General features: G+C 48.6%; 1 protein-coding gene across 1 annotated transcript in view; it reads left to right on the top strand.

The window, feature by feature from the left end:
* Positions 1 to 18,881, top strand: part of Otog (otogelin) — a 72,253-nt gene that overhangs the window by 51,452 nt on the left and 1,920 nt on the right. Inside the window, exons 39-55 of the mRNA XM_028788915.1 lie at positions 2 to 91; positions 4,959 to 5,142; positions 7,240 to 7,460; positions 7,620 to 7,758; positions 9,195 to 9,389; positions 9,588 to 9,800; positions 10,300 to 10,404; positions 10,551 to 10,658; positions 11,824 to 11,925; positions 12,126 to 12,224; positions 13,240 to 13,280; positions 14,213 to 14,288; positions 14,396 to 14,574; positions 15,180 to 15,284; positions 15,459 to 15,578; positions 16,382 to 16,427; positions 18,696 to 18,775. Of these exons, the coding sequence (XP_028644748.1) occupies positions 2 to 91; positions 4,959 to 5,142; positions 7,240 to 7,460; positions 7,620 to 7,758; positions 9,195 to 9,389; positions 9,588 to 9,800; positions 10,300 to 10,404; positions 10,551 to 10,658; positions 11,824 to 11,925; positions 12,126 to 12,224; positions 13,240 to 13,280; positions 14,213 to 14,288; positions 14,396 to 14,574; positions 15,180 to 15,284; positions 15,459 to 15,578; positions 16,382 to 16,427; positions 18,696 to 18,775 (2,103 nt within the window). The remainder of the gene's footprint in view (position 1; positions 92 to 4,958; positions 5,143 to 7,239; positions 7,461 to 7,619; positions 7,759 to 9,194; positions 9,390 to 9,587; positions 9,801 to 10,299; positions 10,405 to 10,550; positions 10,659 to 11,823; positions 11,926 to 12,125; positions 12,225 to 13,239; positions 13,281 to 14,212; positions 14,289 to 14,395; positions 14,575 to 15,179; positions 15,285 to 15,458; positions 15,579 to 16,381; positions 16,428 to 18,695; positions 18,776 to 18,881) is intronic.

Here is an 18,881-nt window from a genome sequence, read left to right on the forward strand (position 1 = left end):
GGGACACCTGAACTGGCCCCCATTCTGTCTGGTGATACTGAATGTGACTCATCTGGCCCACCATGTCAGCATTGACCGCTTCAACAGGAAGGTAAGCACACCAAAGAGATGGCCAGCAGGGCCAAGCAGCAGTCAGGGAGGGACAGCATAGGCAGGAGTGGGGCCTTGAGACTTATTTGTAATTAGGGGCAAGGATTGGGAAGACTCTCTTTTTTAGGAATGATGGCACATGTCTGTAATCCCAGCACACGGAAGCAAAGGCAGAAGGATCACTGTCTCTATAGCCAGCCTGGGCTACATAATGACTCTGTCTAAAATAAAATAAAGTGAAATAGAGAAAAATAAGGTATACTTGAAAGTTACTTCATTTAAGATGCTTCTTCCATTCTTATAGGAAGAGGGTAAACAGGTGACATCAGACTGGCAAGACAGTATGACCTCAAATTATTGCTGTCGAAAGTGTCACCTTTGCAATATTTTATGAGGACATATAGCTATGTAAAGGCATTCCAAAGCCCTTTCCAAGCAGGGAGTATGTAAGTGAGGTGCCCTCAATTGAAGGTTCATGAACTCAGGGTTAAAGCCCCCTCAGTCAAGGAAGCTGGAGTGTCCAAAAGGCCACCCGTAGGTGGGCTTTCCCTCACAGCCAGTAAGAGACTCATCCACACGTGTCCACACATCCACACGTGTCCACACATCCACACGTGTCCACACATCCACACGTGTCCACACATCCACACGTGTCCACACATCCATGAGCAGCGGATTGCCCTCATTCTGTTTCCTGAGATCAGCACCTTCCTGCTTGGCTCTGCCCTCCATCCCCGAGTGCCAAGGTTCTCTGAAGCAAGGTTTGGTTGATGAGGTTATGATAAGGTAGAGGCTTAAAAATAAATTAAACAGTCCTTTTATTAGTTGTTCTCTGTTTCTATGGTAAAATATCGTGGACAAAAGCAACGCATAGAAGGGGTGGCTTGTGGTTCCAGAAATGGTGAGTTTGGCAGCAGGCAGCCGGATCAGGCGGCTGAGAGATCACATCTCAGCCACACACAGGAAGCAGAGTACCAGACAGGAAGTGAGGTGAAGCTGTAAACCCTCAAGGTCTGCACCACTGATGAGCTCCCTTCAGCAAGGATATACTGCCTAAAAGTTCCTGTCTGAATAGCACCAAGAACTAAATAAGGAAGCCTATGGGGGACATTTTTCATTAAAACTGTTGCTATTCCCAAAATTTTTTTTTAACCTTTCAATAAAAAGGACATAACACACACACACACACACACACACACACACACACACACAAATTTATCGTATTTAATATATAGCTATAAATTCTTCCTTCTTATTAGCATTTATTCAAAATATACATATAAAATAGCTGTATAAAGTATTTGGTTTCACGAGGACACTTTCACCCATTAACATCATAGGCTTTGATTGTTTTCATGTTTACCAGTATCCTCTCCTGTCTTTGTGCCCTTTCTCCTTCCAAACAGTTGCCTTCCGTGTTCATGTCAATATGTAATATATATGGTTATATATGACACACATATGCACCACATGGGAAAGTCTTGCTTATTCAAGTAACATGATTCTCTCTAGTTCCAACTATTTTTTTTTGCAAATGACATAATTTGATCCTTTTCTTAAATGGCTGACTAAAAGTTCATTACACATGCACACGTGTGTGGACATGCACACACGCACACACACACTCACACACACAATTGGCTTTACCCGTTTGTCCATTGTTGAACATCTGCAGTGATTCCACAAGCTGGCAATCATGAACGGCTGCAGTAAGCATGAGTGTCCAGTGCCTCTTTGTTAGGATGTCTTAGTTCCTTCAGGAATTCAGGAGTGGCATTGCTGGATCATACGGTCGTTAAACTTGGGGTTTTGTGGAACCTCTGTACTGATTTGCACGTGGCTGACTCACATTCTGAACACACTGTATAAGGTCCCTCACAAGCCCTCACTACCTGTGCCTGAGTTTGTTGTTTGCCTGGACTGTGGGGAGGAGGGACCCTCAATGTCATCTTTATTTGCATTTTCAATGACTAAACATGTTTTACCATTTTTTTCTATATATTTACTGGCTATTTTTACTCCCTCTGGAGAATTCTCTGTTCATTTTTGCATTTGTTGACTGGATGATTTGGTGTTTGTGTTTAATTTTTGAGTTCTTTATGTAGTAGATATATTGATCCCCCATCTTAGATGAATGGGAAGACTCACTCCATTCCGCAAGCCACACTTTATTCTGGCAATTATTTTCTTCACTGGACAGGATTTCTTTAATCTGATGAAACCTAATTTATCAGATTTGCTGTTATTTCTAGGGCCACTGGGATCCTTCTCAGAAAGTCTCTGTCTGTGTCAGGAAGTGTTCCTCTGTTTTCCTCTAGCAGTCCCAAAGTCTTCACACCTTGTGTTAAAGCTTTCGCTCCATTTTGACTTAAGTTTTGTATAGGGAGAGATAGAATTCTGGTTTTCATGTTAGGAATGTGTGTCTCCAGTTACTTCCTGCATTGTCTGCTGAGGAGCCTATCTTTACTTCAATGTGTGTTTTAAACCTTTGTGAAAAGTAAGATGGCTATAGCTGTGTGTTTACTCCTGGATCCTCTGTTTTACTCCGGTGATTATATGTCTATCTCTGTGTTGGTGCTGTGGTGCATTTGTTTGCTCCCCCACCCAATATGGCTCTGAGTGTAACTCATAGCTGGGTACTATGTTACCTCCAGCACCACTCTTCCTTCTTGGGGTTGTTTTGACTGTACAGACACCTTTGTACTTCCATAGGAATTTTATGATTGTTTTCCTACTTCTGTAATGATGGTTAGAACTTTGATAAGAATGTATTGAGGCTATATATTGTTCTTGGGAATATAACCATTTTTACAATATTAATCTAGGGGATCTACGGGCATGAGTGCACTTTTCATGTTCTATCTTCAATGTCCTTTGATGCTTAAAGTTTTTATGGTAGATATATTCATCTTCTTGGTTAAATTTCTTTCTGCTTTTTGTTCTTTCGAGGCTCTTAACAATGGGATTGGTTCTCTGCTACTTCACCAAAGTAGCAGTCTCAGAACTCTCTGATGACATCTCCAGTTTCTTTTTTTTAAATATAGGATTATATTATCTGCAAGGAGAGATGATGTGATTTGTGTCACCTTTCTTATTTTTACTGCTTCTGTTTCATTCTCTAGCCTTATTGATCTGGGTGTAATTTCAAATGCCATCTTGATTAAGGGCAGAGGGATTGGACGTGCTTGTCTGTTCCTGACTTCAGAGAGAATGCTTTCATTTTCCCCCCTCACCTGTAAACTTACCACTCAGTCTCCATTGCTTTGAGATCTGTTCTTCCTCTTCCTGGTTTCTTCTGGGCCTTCCTTTATCATCAGAGGAGGTTGGACTTCGTCAGAGGCCTTCACTGCATCTATTGAGATGACCATGTGATCTCTACCATGAGTCTCTCTGCACTGTATCAGATTTGCTAACTTGTGTGATTCAATCATCCTTGCAACTCTTAATCCATTTTGATCCTGGTATATAATATGTTTATTGTATGAGTGAATTAGTTTGCAAGTATTTTATTGAGAGAGAGAGAGAGAGAGAGAGAGAGAGAGAGAGAGAGTGTTTTGAGGAAAATTTGTCTATAGGGGTGCTTTTTGTCATATTCTTATCCAACTTTGTATTAGAGTAATATTGGGTTTGTAAGATGTGTTTGGTAGCATTCTATTCCTCTCTGATTTATGGAATAGTTCGAGAATTAATTGGGATTAGTTCTTTAAAGTTCTGGCAGGATTTGGCCAAGGATTTGTTCAGTCCTGGGCCTTTCCTTCTTGGGAGATTTTTTTATGACTGCTTCAATCTCATCATTGGATAGAGTGCTGTTAAGGCTTGTAGAACTCCGTGGGCATGGGCTAGCTGCCTGGGCTTCACATACGGCTGGGCACACTCACAACCCTGAGCTCAAGCCTCTGTCAATGCAAATAGGAAAGCTGGGTGGTATTAAAGAGCTGGGGACCTTCCCAAACCTACAGTTTTCTGACTTCTGAACAGAGAGGTTCCCTTCCTGTAGCTCAGCAATTCACCTGCAGGGTGACTTGTGGAGTGATTCGTAGAATAGTCTGTTCCTGGATGGAGAATGGTAAATCATAATAAATGTTTTACGATCTTAACCTTTTCTGTCTCTTAGATTTATGGCATGAAACTTGATTCTTACTCCATCTTATCTACACTTTTAACCTTGTCAATTTGTAATAGAAGCTATAGCCTTGAATTGAAAATGTCTGTGAGAGCTGAGGTGTGCTCAGTACTTAGCAGACATTGATTGAGCCCTCAGGTAATGCCAAACCCAAAAACAAGTGCTAGGAATTCAAAGACTCAGACAGTCCTGCCCGAAGAAAATTGAGCTAATGGTAACCAGGGAACAGCTGCCTTCATCCTTGCGGGTCAGCATGAAGTGAGCTGATGTCAGGGAGGAAGCACCTAATCCTCAGAGCCCTGTAGACCAGGGAATAAGGATGTGCTTAGAAGGCATGAGAGTTTGTTTATGTGCACAGTGAGATGCAGCCTTCCTCCTGCCATTACAGTTCCGGTTATATTGAATTTTCCACATAAAAATATTTTCAGAATTCTCTCATGTTCTGTTGGTCTATGCTTTGGATGCATTTGCCCTAAACAGCCTGGTACATGGGAGGTGCCTAGTGAGTGCTTGTCAGTTGACTGATGGGCAGGATAAGTGGGCAGGTCAGTAGGTAGGTAGACGGATGGATGGATGGATGGATGGATGGATGGATGGATGGATGGATGGATGGATGGATAGATAGATAGATAGATAGATAGATAGACAGATAGATAGATAGACAGATAGATAAAGTGGGTGGACAGATAGATGAGTGGGTAGGTAAGTAGAGGCTCTGCTCATGCTCAATTCCTTACCCCTTAAGGTGACGGTGGACTCTCAAGTTGTGTGGCCACCCATGAGCCGATTTGGCTTCCGAATTGAGGATCCAGGACACATGTATATTGTGCGGACACCCTCACACATCCAGATCCAGTGGCTTCACAGCTCAGGACTCATGATCCTGGAAGCCAGCAAAGCCAGCAAGACCCAGGGCCGTGGCCTGTGTGGTGAGGAGGGGCCCAGCTGGGGGAGGGGAGTGTTCCCTGGTCCCTCTCTGGTACCAGGAAGGTTCCTTTGGATCAGGATATGTTGGGACAGGGTATCAGGCCAGAGGAGGGACCAACAGAACTGCCAGTGCAGAGAGGCCTAATGTCTGTGTCTGGGCTGAGGCTGTTAGCAGGGAATTGTGCAAGGTTTCCTTGCCAATTGTCACTTCAGCCAGGTTTGTCTGTCAACATCCCTGACGGCTCCCTAATGCCAGATAATCCTTCCTGTCTGCATGTGCGGGGGCCTTTGCCAGACACTTCCACTCTCTGAGATCATTTATTCCAGGTCACCCACACAACAGTCCTGGGAAGTGGCCCTTAGTGTCTCCACTGAACCAGAGACAAGCAGGGGCTCAGAGGTCAAGTGGCTCTCTGACAGGCACATGGCAGAGTTGCTCTGACATGCACAGCTAGGGCTCCTCAGACCACAGCATGGCAGCAGACAGTACTCTCTTAAAGACTGCGTGTTAACTAGGAACACAGGTGCAGGGTGAGCCTGGGTGCAGTCTACTGCTCCCTGCAGAGACACTTCATGGCAGGCTGCTGTGACTGTGATGGTGAGTGACATAGGTTCTCTCTCTCTCTCTCTCTCTCTCTCTCTCTCTCTCTCTCACACACACACACACACACACACACACACACACACACTCCATCTTTAAGTACAAGCCTCTGGGAAACAAAACAGCCCAGGCTCTGGTTTCTAGAGCTTCCATTCTTACTGAGAAAACATCTTTTCTTTTATATAGCACCTCCACTACCACCGTCGTCACTGTCACCATGGCTACCATCACATGTTCTTTCTCTTCCTTTCTACCACACTCTGTTTATCTCTGGTAAAGGTGGCAAAATCCAGGAGGCCATGGTCTTTCTGGGATACTCCCTGGGGATTCAAAACCCAGACCCAAAATGTCACTATCGAGAAAATTAATAAATCAAAGAGTTCTGTCTCAAGGAATGCTTTATGTTTGCAGAAGGGATGGTCGGAGATACCAGAGCAGAGGCCAGATAGCTCACACCTCTGCTTTATCTGAACTGACCTCTGGCACACACTGGGCCCCTTGCTTGGCAACAGAGGGAGTTTCAGTGAGACCTGGGATGGTCATGGATGGGTGGATGGGGAACGCCCTGGGATGAAGATGTTCAGGAAAGCATTGTAGGACAGAAGAGTAACACAAACAAAAGCAGAGGCAAGAAAACTTGCATCTGGAGCTGAGAACACTCCGGGAGGTGAGGGACAATGAGGGAAGTGCAGCCACACGAGCCGCTGCAGCAGATAAACCACATTCCTGCCCTCATCTCCGTAGCCAACACAGCAGAAGCATATTTCCTGAGAACATGATTTTCCAAATGACCAGTCACATCTCATGTCCCCAGATTCCCTCTTCTTATAGCTCCTTACTGCTCAACGTGAGCTGTCAACTCCACAGAGGGAAACCGGTAGGACCTCTGCAGCAGGTAGTAAGTACCTTCCACCTTAACTCACACACCATTGGCTGGTCCTCAGCCACACAGTCACAACCAGCTGCAAGGGAGTCTGGGGGAAGTGGATGACTGATTCTAGCAAATGAAGCATCTGTTAGGGTTAGCTAGCAGTCCCCACTGGAGCAGGTTCCTAGGGGATAACTTTCCACTGTGATATGTCAGACATAGAAACTGAGAGAGTAGACTAAAGGACCTCTACTGACTTTTACTCAGATGTGACTATTCACATTTGCTTCTCTTTCTCTAACACACACACACACACACACACACACACACACACACACACAATACATACATATATGTAGTATATACACATGTATATATGCATGTATGCATAGATCTCTGAACCATTTTAAAGTACATCCAAACCACTGAATCCCTTCCCCTTAAATATTTTTTGTGCATTTTCCTACACAACAGGTGCTCTGGCTCCATGTGCCTCCCTTTCCTTATCTGTCACATGGTAAAACCTGGTAACAGCTTTCAGATTCCTGTGATGACTGCTCAGGGTGAGAGCCATCCTGGGGTAGTTAGTAGCGGGCTTTGTGCCTAGTCAGATCACTATCCCCCTTTCAGGTATCTGTGATGGAGATGCAGCCAATGACCTCACCCTGAAGGAGGGCTCTGTGCTGGGCGAAGCAGAAGACCCTGCTCCCTTTCTGGACAGCTGGCAGGTGCCCAGCTCCCTGACCTCAGAGGGTCAGACCCGCTTCCGCCCAGACAGCTGTGCCACAGCCGACTGTTCACCCTGCCTTCGAATGGTGTCCAACCGTACCTTCAGTGCCTGCCACAGCTTTGTAGGTGCCCATGGAGTGCAACGTGGGGAGGCTTCCTGGGCTGGGGAAGGCAGCAGACACCTATAGAGACACCATGGTCTCCTGATCAGGGTTAGGCTGATCTGGGCACTGGGATTCAGGGCACCAGGATGGGCAGCACTAATTAATGCATTCATCCAGGTCTCCCCAGAGTCATTCTGTGAGCTGTGGATCCGGGACACCAAGTACGTGCAGCAGCCCTGTGTGGCACTCACAGTGTATGTGGCTATGTGCCACAGATTTCATGTGTGCATTGAGTGGCGGGGCTCCGACTATTGCCGTGAGTAGGGGCCAGGTCACCTTTACCGTAGTTCTCTTAAACTCATCCCATTAGAGAGTGAAAGGGCTCCCAGAGACACCTCAAGTCACCGCTTCTCCAAGCTTCATCACCTCTTCCCTCACTGATGAGATTAATGTGCTTATAAATATTCTGTTTGTATTTGCACTTTATGCGAATGAGCAAAATCTTATGCCATATTTATATTAATGAAGACCAGGCAATCATTTTATTTGAATTGATTGTTTTTAATTGAATAATTTCTCTATACAATGGGCATAGCAATGATTACTTTCTCTTAAAGTGCCTTGAGTCAGTAGGAGATCATGGTGTCCATTTCTCCACATCGGCCTAACACATGATTCCTGGCTGGGAGTTCCCTTTGTTTGACTTTTCTCATCTTTGCATCTCTCCCTCCCTCCTTGAAGACAGAAATGGTACCTGTCTCTTCCTTACCTCTACCGTGTTAGAGTTGGGTCAGGGATGGGTAGAGCATTTTTATTTCCAGGAACCATGGGGACCGCTCCTGAGAAGAGCATATCTGTCTATGACAAGTAAGAAGGACAAGACCCTAAGTATAGAGAGTAGGGTTTTAAACTATGGATCTTGGCACAGAGGGTATGAAGCCAATTTGAGGAAGGCAACACCAGCAATTAAAAAAATGCAACAGAATACAAAATACAGTACGTATCATGGGCAGGAAGATTCTTTTCTTTCAACTTAGCAGTCATTTCAACCCAGCTGTTCACACAGGGAATTTGGATAAATGCTGGACCTCATCAGAGGTTTACTTGGTATGGGATGGAGTCCTGGTAATGGGATTTCCAAAATGCCCAAAGGACAGCCCAGCATCCTTGTGTTCTGGGCTGAAACCCCAGATCCACAGTCTCCACCGAGACCACTGGAAAACACTCATCTAGAGCAAAGGTTTTCAAAGGGCCAGATAGCAAATACTGTGTCTTTGTGAGCCATATGGCCTCTGTTTCAAGGCCTCTGTTCTACCGTTGCAGAGACAGCCAAAGACCATATGTAAATGAACAGGGTGTGCTGGCTAACCCCTGTAATACTAGTACTCAGAAGGAAGGCTGAGCCCGGAAGATGAATTTTGCCTCAAGTAATGAGACCTTGACACAGCAAAAACAACAACACCACAAAACCCCTCAGCAACACAAACAACGTTTACACAAATGAATTGGCACATCAGTGTTCTGATGAAACTTTATTTGGAAAGCAGACAATAGGCAGCATTTGGGCTATGGTGCAGTCTATTGATGACTTCTGACCAGAGGGAGGAGATCCAATGCTAAGCCCCAGACTTAGGTACTCAGCTGAGCAAGGTGGATACTCTGCTCCTCCTCACCCCAACCTACACTTGCTGCCCTGAGCCAGATCCCTGCCCCGGAACTAGACTAGGCCTGATGTCCATTATACCCCTACAGCCTTCCTGTGCTCCAGTGACTCGACCTACCAGGCCTGTGTGTCAGCTTGTGAACCCCCTGAAACATGCCAGGATGGGGTACTGGGCCCACTAGACCCAGAGCAGTGCCAAGTGCTGGGTGAGGGCTGCGTGTGCTCAGAGGGCACCATCCTGCACCGGCGCCACTCAGCACTCTGCATCCCTGAGGACAAGTGTGGTAAGTCTCTGCCCTCCCCAGGTGGCTCCCCCAAGCCCAGTCTCCCCCTAGTGCCTCCTTTGCTTCCTAAAGACCATGGTGATGGTCACTTTGCACTTCCAGGTCTTGGCCTTGGGGTGGTTTATGTTTGGATGAGAGGGATCATAGCTGAGACAGTCTGGTCCTTAGTCCCTGTGCCCCAATATGCCTCCACTGCAGCTTGCACCGACAGCACAGGGGTACCACGTGCTCTGGGGGAGATCTGGAACAGCTCCCTCAGTGGCTGTTGCCAGCAGCAATGCCAGGCCCCAGACACCATCATACCTGTGGACCTGGACTGCCCTGGTCCCCGACCTGAGAGTTGCCCACGATTTGGAGAAGTGATCCTGTTACAGCCCACGGAGGACCCCTGCTGCCTGGGGAGTGTCTGTGGTGAGTCCCACTCTTGACTTCCTGGCCTTTAACTGTAAGCCAGCAACTGGCTCCAGTTATGTCTGTTGCATGGCCATGACAATCAGGATAAGGCCTGGAAATTAGAGCATCTTTTGGGATGTTCACTGAGGGGAAATAGAGAACCAAGCTTTGGGGGAGCAGGAGCAGAGGCTTCAGTTGGAATGGAATGGGCAGAGGCCTGGAGCCAGCATCCTAGTCAGCTCTTCCCCCTCTAGATTCTGTAAGTCACTGTCACTGTACCATGCCTGGTTCTCCTGTAACTACTCGGCTGCATGAGGATCTTAAACACTGGCGTGCAGTAAACCTAGATGAATGTCTAGTCAGTCTCTGCCTTGTGGGGTCCTCAGAGGCAGCCATTTGAGAGTGGGGACATGGCAGGGCTGGGAGTGGAAGAAGCCCATGTCCAGGCATCCAGTGGCTCTGGTAAGCTGTGAGGACACTAGTCCCCAGGTGACGGGTTGTGTGGCCTGCTCCCTAGTGTGTAACCAGACCCTGTGCGAGGGCCTCGCTCCCACCTGCCGCCCAGGCCACAGACTCATCACCCACTTCCAGGAGGATTCCTGCTGTCCCAGCTATAGCTGCGGTAAGAGGTTGGGATGGGGGAGTGGGGTGGGCCTGGGATGCTGAGACTGACATCTGTGTTCTGAGTCCTGGATAAAATTGGACAGGGACAGAGAGGAGCCCAGACATAAGCCTGCATTCAGAGCTTGCATTCTGTTTTTTCCTCAGAGTGTGACCCTGGTCTGTGTGAGGCTGAGCAGGTCCCCACCTGTCGCCAGGACCAGATCTTGATCGAGGGCCGCCTAGGAGACTCCTGCTGCACCTCCTACTTCTGTGGTAAGTGGCTGTGGGCTCGCATCAGCCCCTTTCTCATTCCTGCTCCTGTGGGTAACTGGGAGGAAAGGCTGAGGTCCTTGTGTGAGAGTGGTAGAGGAAGAAGGATAAAGTCAGTAATCAGAAAGCAACGTGGGACAAAGGGAAAGGAATCCTGTGTTACCTTTTGATCACCCTGTGAATCCTTGAGATTGTGTTGTTTACTGACAAAACCCTGTTCCTAGTTGGTGTGGCTCAGCCTTAGCACAGACCTTTGATCTCTCTGCCTGGAATACAGACACACCCTTAGTACACACCTTTAATCCCAAACAATGAAGGTAAAGTTAGTTTGTAAAAGGAAGCCCCCATGATTGAAAGTGATGTCTAATTGAGTAGCAAACAAAGTGATGAATCAGAGAAAGATTTGACAGAACAGGATATGCACAATTCTCATGAGTAGAGAGAGGAAAAGAAAGGTACTTAAGGGGCAGTGCAGATAGACAGATAGATAGATAGATGGATGGATGGATGGATGGATGGATGGATGATGGATGAATAGATGGATGGATAGATAGATAGATAGATAGATAGATAAAGGAGGAAGTTTTATCGGGACAGTTGTAGAGAGAAAGGTTGCAGAGAGAGAACAAGCTACACATAGGTGAAGACAGAAAGAGCCAGAGGATGAAAGGAGCCAGAAGATTAGAACATATTGCCAAAGTTAGCATGAGGTTGAGAGAAAGAAGCCAGTTTGAACCAGTCAGCTTGAAGAGGAGATTGAGCCAGAACAACTGAGCTGAACCACCAGCTAGAGTTCAGAAAGAACAAGAAAGGGTGGGTTTATTCAACAGCGAGTCTCAGAGGCTGAAAACATTCTAGGCCTAGATTAGATTGTATGGAAGCTAGAAGCTGCCAGGACTAGGCCTAGGTTAGCAGATGAAGACAGTAAGCATTCGAGATGACAATTACATCAGACAAATAAAAGATACATCTGCACTACCCCTAGGTTACTGAGCACAAGAAACAGGTGTGTTTCCAGGGCCATACTGTGGGTAGACAGGATGGACATGTAGGTTCTGATGGCAAGATATCTGAGACCCCAAAACGCTGCATTGGGCGGGTTACAGACCCCACTTCCTCTCATATAAGGGGAACTTGTATGACAGTGGTGACCCCTCTGTCCCCACAGGCTGTGGTGAGTGTCCAGATCCCATGCCTGAGTGTCAGGAAGGAGAGGCACTCACTGTGCACAGGAATACCACGGAGCTCTGCTGCCCTCTGTATCAGTGCGGTAAGCCCCAGCTGGGGTTCAGTGGGGGTCATGTGTGAAGAGGCCTTAGGAGAGACTCTTGCCCTGGGGTTGTCGGGGTACACTGTGTGGGCATAAGCAAGAGGTGGGCAGTAGTGATACTGCAACTTGAGCATTCGTAAAATCCTGAGGTGTCTGAGACTAACTTGTCACCTGTCTTATTCCTGCTGCGTGCACCCCAGTGTGTGAGAGCTTCCGCTGCCCACAGGTACAGTGTGGCATGGGCACTTCCCTAGTGGAGGTGTGGAGCCCAGACCGCTGCTGCCCCTACAAGTCCTGTGGTAAGTTTCAGTCAGGTATGGGTGGGAGAAAGAGCCCCTCACCACCATCAACTTTGCTGAGATCGGCATCCCTAGGCCATTCGCAGATTCCCCTCCTCCTGCCCCACTCTGAGCATGAAGCAGCCCGTCAGCCTCTTCCCCGGGATCTCAAATGGTTTCTCACTCAAAGTGATCTTCTCGCCGTCTCCTGCTAGTCCAGATAGCCTGAGTCCTCAGGTCTTCCTGGAGGGCCAACAGGAACCTTACCACAGGTCCAGATAGCCTGAGTCCTCAGGTCTTCCTGGAAGGCCAACAGGAGCCTTACCACAGTGATCAATACTGAGCAGTGGAGCTTTACACAACACTCTGGAAGTTACTTTAAAGAGCTGGGAGACTGTTCTGCTTCCGGCTTTCGGGTGCCTCTTCCTGACCTCAGTAGATACACGTTACATGAGGACAGGGTCATACTCAGCTTTACTCCTTGAGTAATCTTCGTGGCACAGAACAGACCAGCCATCTCGGGGAGCATTTAGAACCCTTCGTTGTATGAGCCGGTGACCCAGAAGAGACTTTCCCAGCTGCTCTGGTCTGTGGCCCTTGGTCCTCAAAGTTAAAACTGCTGTGCCCCTTATGTTAGTCTCTGGTGCCTCCAGGCCTCCCTGCACAGCTGGAGTTGCCCACAGGTTGTGTGGCAGGGCTCAGCTGCTGGAGCGTACCTGTGGGAAACGCAAGTGGGAGGAAGTTGCTTCTTTGCAGCGGTTATTCCTGCAGAGGCTTTACTTCCAGGGGGAAACCAGGGAAAACCTATAAGTGGTCTGTCTGCCTGCTTCACCTCCCTCCGTACCCAGTTAGGATGTGGCATTCGGGACTGCCCACCCATCTAAGTGGAGCACTCCATCCCCTGCATGTCAGGGTGAGAGGAGGGTGACACTTTCTCTGCCCGTCTCCCTGGGGTGAGAGTTGTGCCGTTGGAGGAACTGGTTTGCAATAGTGTCTGAACATCCCTGTGAGGTAGATTCCCACTTTTGTTTTTCAGAGTGTGACTGTGACACTATTCCTGTGCCCAGATGCCATCTGGTATGGAGACTCTGCCCTTCCCACCCTCACCGTTATTCTATTCCTCTTTTCCTTCCTTCTCTTCTTCCTGTCTCCTGGATATTCTTCCTTTAACCTAGTGGAGAGAGCCCTAGATTTCAAATCAAGACACATTTCCCAAGCTCCATCCCTCCCTCTGGGACCCTGTCCTCTTTTTGGAGAGTCAGCTTAATTGTGTTGCGGAATAAGCATACAGACCCTGCAGGTGGTGGTGATCATGGTGGAGATGCTAGGGAGGATGCTCATGACGGTGGGGATGATGATGGCCATGGTGATGGCCATGGTGATGGTGGAGTTGGTGGGAGGATGGTCAGGATGAGGAAGATGATGAAAGTGGTTTTGATGACGATGTGAATGACAATGGTGATGATAGGGTTGGTGATAGCCCTGTGGCAGCTGCAGAGGTCTTACCATTGGGCTGCGCTTTTCCAGGTCTTTTTAATGAATTATCTTATTAATTGTTATGACAAGTCCAAGAGATTGATTCTGTGATGATCTCAGTTACTTAAACAAGGGAGCTGAAAATTACAGACTCCTGTGAAACTTCAGGGTGTGTGGCCATTAGAGGCGTGGGTAAAGCTTTACTGGGCTGTTCCTGGATTGTGTAGTCAGTGCCTTGTCCCAGCACACATTGTCTCTCTCATGTTCCCCTCCCCATCCCCTTTTTTTCCCTGAAACTGGTAAAGAAAGTGGGGCGTGGGTAAGCCAAGTGGGCTCGGCAGTGACGGTTTTGTGTCTTCCTTGCTGAGGGCAGGAGGCTGGACACTGGGGAAAGTGACTGAGCTTCTGGATGCCATGGGACCCCAGGCTTGCTGGCTTCTTCCTACCCGCTGCACAGGGTCCCGGTGGCAGGCTGTTTCTGAGGGTGGGGTCGGGTTGCCCACTGTGGGCATGACTTCCTCTGTCACCTGCAGTGGGAAAAGTCGCAGCTGGATGAGGAGTTCATGCACAGTGTGGAGAATGTGTGTGGCTGTGCCAAGTACGAGTGCGGTGAGTGGGAAGGGACGGATACGGGAGAGCTAGGGTGGGCCAGCTGGGAAGGGCCAGGGTGAGTGGCTGGGCTCTCCAGGACAGGTCCTTGCCTCTCCCTCATCCAGTGAAAGCCCCCGTATGCCTGAGCCGTGAACTGGGTGTGATGCAGCCAGGCCAGACTGTGGTGGAGCTCTCAGCAGATGGCGTGTGCCATACGTCCCGCTGCACGGACGTGCTGGACCCTCTCACCAACTTCTACCAGATCAACATCACCTCTGTCCTTTGTGACATGCACTGTGAGGCGGTAGGGACAGTGTGGAGAGTGTGTTGTCGGAAGAGCCGGGCTGGCAGAGCCTGAGCAGGTTGCTGCCTGCTTCAGAAATCGAGTCTAGAGAGCAGGCATCAGAGGCCTCCCAGCTTGGGGAGGCTGGGCCAGGGGCAGCAAAGGGACTTAGTTAAAGCCTGGGAAGGTAGAAGTCTGGTTTCTACCAGGGTCTAAATAAACACTTGAATGCCAGTGTTAGAATTAAGCCCATCTTTCAACTGAGAAAGGGGGACTTGGTGAGGCCGAGTGGTTTATCAAAAGCACAGCAGGGACTGAGCTAAAAACTGACCTCTGTCCAGAGCCTTCATTGCCCTGATACTGGCAATACTGTCTCTGTAGTGGCAGGGGCTCTGTGGTCCCCAGGGCAGGGTCTAGGTGCTGCTGCTAATGGGGTTTCTGGCAAAGACAGGAAAGCCTTGCCTGCCTGCCTGATCAGAAGCAGAGGGAGGCTTGGGTCTCCTTTCTGAGCACCTATAGATGCTCTCCTCGAGCCCTGAGCTCCATCAGAGACAAGCAGATATCAGACACCTGGAAGATGGGTGTGGACATAAGGCTGATATCACCTCCTCTGACCTGGCCTTCAGAACCAGGAGTACGACCACCCACGGGACCTGGCGGCCTGCTGTGGCTCCTGCAGGAACGTGTCCTGCCTCTTCACCTTCCCCAATGGCACCACTTCTCTGTTCTTGGTAAATACTCTATAAGCCCACCTGGGAACGGGTCCACTAAAACCCTAAGACCCTAACACTAAGACCATGGTTCTCCCTGGGCCCTAGCAGCACCTGATCCTGGGCTCGACATGTCTTCAGGCCATGCTGTCCATTTGGCCAGATGTCCTCACTGCCCATCTGTGTGTTTTCTAGCCCGGTGCGTCCTGGATTGCAGACTGTGCCCGCCATCACTGTGGCAGCACTCCCCTGGGTGCTGTGCTTGTCCGCTCACCCATCAGTTGCCCTCCGCTCAATGAAACTGAGTGTGCCAAGGTCAGTATCTCCTTCCCCTACAGCTGGCTTCAAGCCAAGGCACCACTGTTTTACCGGTGGGAGGAATTTGGATCAGAAGCCTATATGTTTTTCTCAATCACACCCCATAGCTACAAATACATGACCACAAACCAAGACATGTAATCACACTGTCAAGTGTTCCAGGGCCCGTCTCAAGATCATTCCTACGCCATAGGAACATAAGCACACTCAGCATGCCAGTACATATACACTAACACACCTGCACATACATGTGCCGAGCTTATGCATACATGTATAATTTAGGGTGATAGGATAGGGTGACATGTGTCCAGCCTGGTGCAGAAGGCTCTCACTGTGGGTATAACTCAAAGAAAAGGATCCCTGGAGGGCTAAGCGTTTCTGCTAAAATGATAAGGTTCCTAAGGTTAATAATAAACATTTGAAGATTTCTGCACCTTGAGATAATACACACACAGGGCTGTGGTCATTAGGTTCAGTGCTTACACGCATGCAGGAAGCTCTGGGTTCAGTCTCTCCTACAGAGCTCTTGCTTTGGGGCATCATGGAAGAAGATTAGCTTTATGTATTATTTTTATGTATTATTTATTTGATTGGTTTTTGAGACAGGATTTTGCTTTGTATTTCTGGCTAACCTGGAACTCCCGGTATAGACCAGGTAACCTAGAACTTGCAGACATCTTCCTGGGATTATACACATGCTCTGCCATGCCCAGCTCTCTAAGACTGTTTTTGCCTCTACCTGGGATCTCGGCTCCTGGCCTGGAGCACGGATTTCCTGCTCACTCCCTTTCTCCCTCTAGGTCGGTGGCTCTGTGGTTCCATCCTTGGAAGGGTGCTGCAGGACATGTAAGTGAGCATGGCAGAGACCTAGAGTTCAGTGTTCAGGAGGGAGGGGCACACAGGTGGCCAAGGGGCCATGCTACCAGCCTGGCATCTATGATGGTAGGTCTCAGGATCAGTAGACCCAATGATATCCCATCAGCATGGCACTAACACAATCAGATGGCCAGAGTCAGTAGATTCATGAACTCTATTCCAATCCAAGGCCTATTCTTCTTGCTGGAGATAAAAGACAATAGCTACTCCACGCAGGAAGTCATTCGATCCTGAGTCACCCTGCCTCCTCTGCCCCAGATGAAGACTCCAGTCCACATGTCCCCATCATCGATTCTATGACCCATGAGCCCCGGTCTTGAAGCTGCCTCTTTGGGAAGACTTAGGTTTCCAGACCTCTGGCTGTCAGACAGAAACCTCTGTCTCACACTTTGCTTCTGGAATCCTTAATTCCAGGAACCATCATCTTAACTATATGTACTTGAATGAACCAGTCAGCCCCGTGACCTTTGCTCACAAGCCTGTCCTTTTAAGATGCTCAGATCCTGTATCCAAAGGGCCATAGACTTTGAGCTCCTTATGTCCACATAACTTACTACAGGAGAGGTTGGCTCCAAACCTTGGTTGGCTGATCCATGACCCATAACCTCTTGCACCCTGAATGTTCTATGTTCTCTGTGTGGCCTGAACACTATGCCCCTCTCCTCAGTTTTCTAAGAGGCTTGTTTCCCATGGTCCCTATTAGACATACCACTATCCTATGGGCTAGTGTCCACTGCTGCTCAGTTACTTGTCTCAGAAGCACATAAAACAGGAAGCAGGCAAACACATGGCTATTCCCAAGTGTCCCTTCTAGGTGTCCCCAAGATCTGAGGTTGATGGAAAGGGAGACTCCTTGCCCCTGGTGAAGGCCGTTTAACCCACATGCATGCTGGGTATTGAGGCACATCTCCTGGGTTTTAGTAGCTCCCACTTATCTGGTACCCACCCATGTCCAAGGCCACCATTCCTTCCCCCACTGAACACTCAGCCTTCCTCATCCCAGGGCTGCTATGGCCATGGCAGCCCTTGATTCTCCTGCATGTCTGTGCTGAGTCTCAGAAGTTAAGAGAAAGGATTCTCTACCAAGTTGCTTTCTCATGGGCTATGAGGGCTTTCAGGGCAAGTCCATGCCTCTAGCAGATATCTAATGAATGCCACTGTGTGCCAGCCACTAGCCTGGGAACTGTGGGCTGGGCATAGAGAAGGCTTTTGGATGTTACTTTGTGGGGTGGACAGAAGAACAAGCATAGTAGATTATAGGTTGGAGGCTTTGAGTTCTACAGAGCCTAAGTCATAAAGACTGGTGGGGTTCATCACATGCATACATTATTCTATACCCAAGTCCCAACACCATCTGCCATCTATGGGTACACCTTCACACCTTCTCTGAGCTTCTGACTATGAAAAAACTTTTGGATTGAGACTAGAACTCACACTGCAGGGAGGAAGGCCCCAAGCTTACAAGCTTAGGTCTCCCTAGCACAATTAGAGATCTGCCTCTGCCCAGATTGTGCCTAGGACAGAATAAGCCAAGGAAGGATCAAGGGGGGCTGAGGAAGGGAATTGCATTTTCCAGAAGAGGAACCCTAGGATGGTCTCGGCAGGAGTTGGGGGTGGGTGGGTGGGGGTTGTGGGAGGTATTGGAGAAAACTGCTCAAGGAGGTGAGGCAAAAGAGATCCCTGTGAGTGGTTGTCTAACTGGGAGAGATGTGATCTCTGCAGAAAAAACCCTACGCTGCCAGTCTGCACCTGTGGCCCCTGCTTGAGAGCTATGGCATCCCCACAGATCTTGCTGTGTGGAACATCCTGTTTGGGCTTGAGATGTCTGCTCATGGCAGACTCTCACTGCTAGAGTCCACTCAGAGTAGAAACACCGACACTCAGAGAGAATGTGAGGATGTACGGAAGGTCTCCAGCAGGGATGACCTATAAGTGGATAAGTGTTGGGCTTGGGTATGGAGATAGCCTGCCTTTGTCTCAGGTCTTCTTATAGTACAGAGGCCTAAGGCTCTCCAGCCACCCCGCGTGTCTATCTCTGTCTCACTTGCTCAAGCTTCTGCCTTCCTTGGTCCCACTTCCTTCTAAGACAATGGGTTAAAACAGGTTCCCCTTGTTGGAGGGGGCATGAATGTCTGGGCACCTGGAAGAGGAACGCTCTCACATGACATTAACTATCCCAGGCTGGCTCATCTTGATGCCAGTCTGGGACACAACCCTTGCCCACCCTGTCCCTACCAGGTAAGGAGGATGGGCGATCTTGCAAGAAGGTGACCATACGCATGACCATCCGCAAAAATGATTGCAGGAGTAACACCCCTGTGGGTGAAGGGATGGATATCCTGGGGTGGTGGTGTGGTGGTGTGGCGGTGGTGTGGTGGTGGGGGTAAGGGTGGTGGAGTGGTGGTGGGGTGGTGGTGGTGGGGT

Source organism: Grammomys surdaster, unplaced genomic scaffold (genome assembly GCF_004785775.1).
Source record: "Grammomys surdaster isolate TR1022 unplaced genomic scaffold, NIH_TR_1.0 125769, whole genome shotgun sequence".
In the NCBI taxonomy this organism is placed as follows: Eukaryota; Metazoa; Chordata; class Mammalia; order Rodentia; family Muridae; genus Grammomys; species Grammomys surdaster.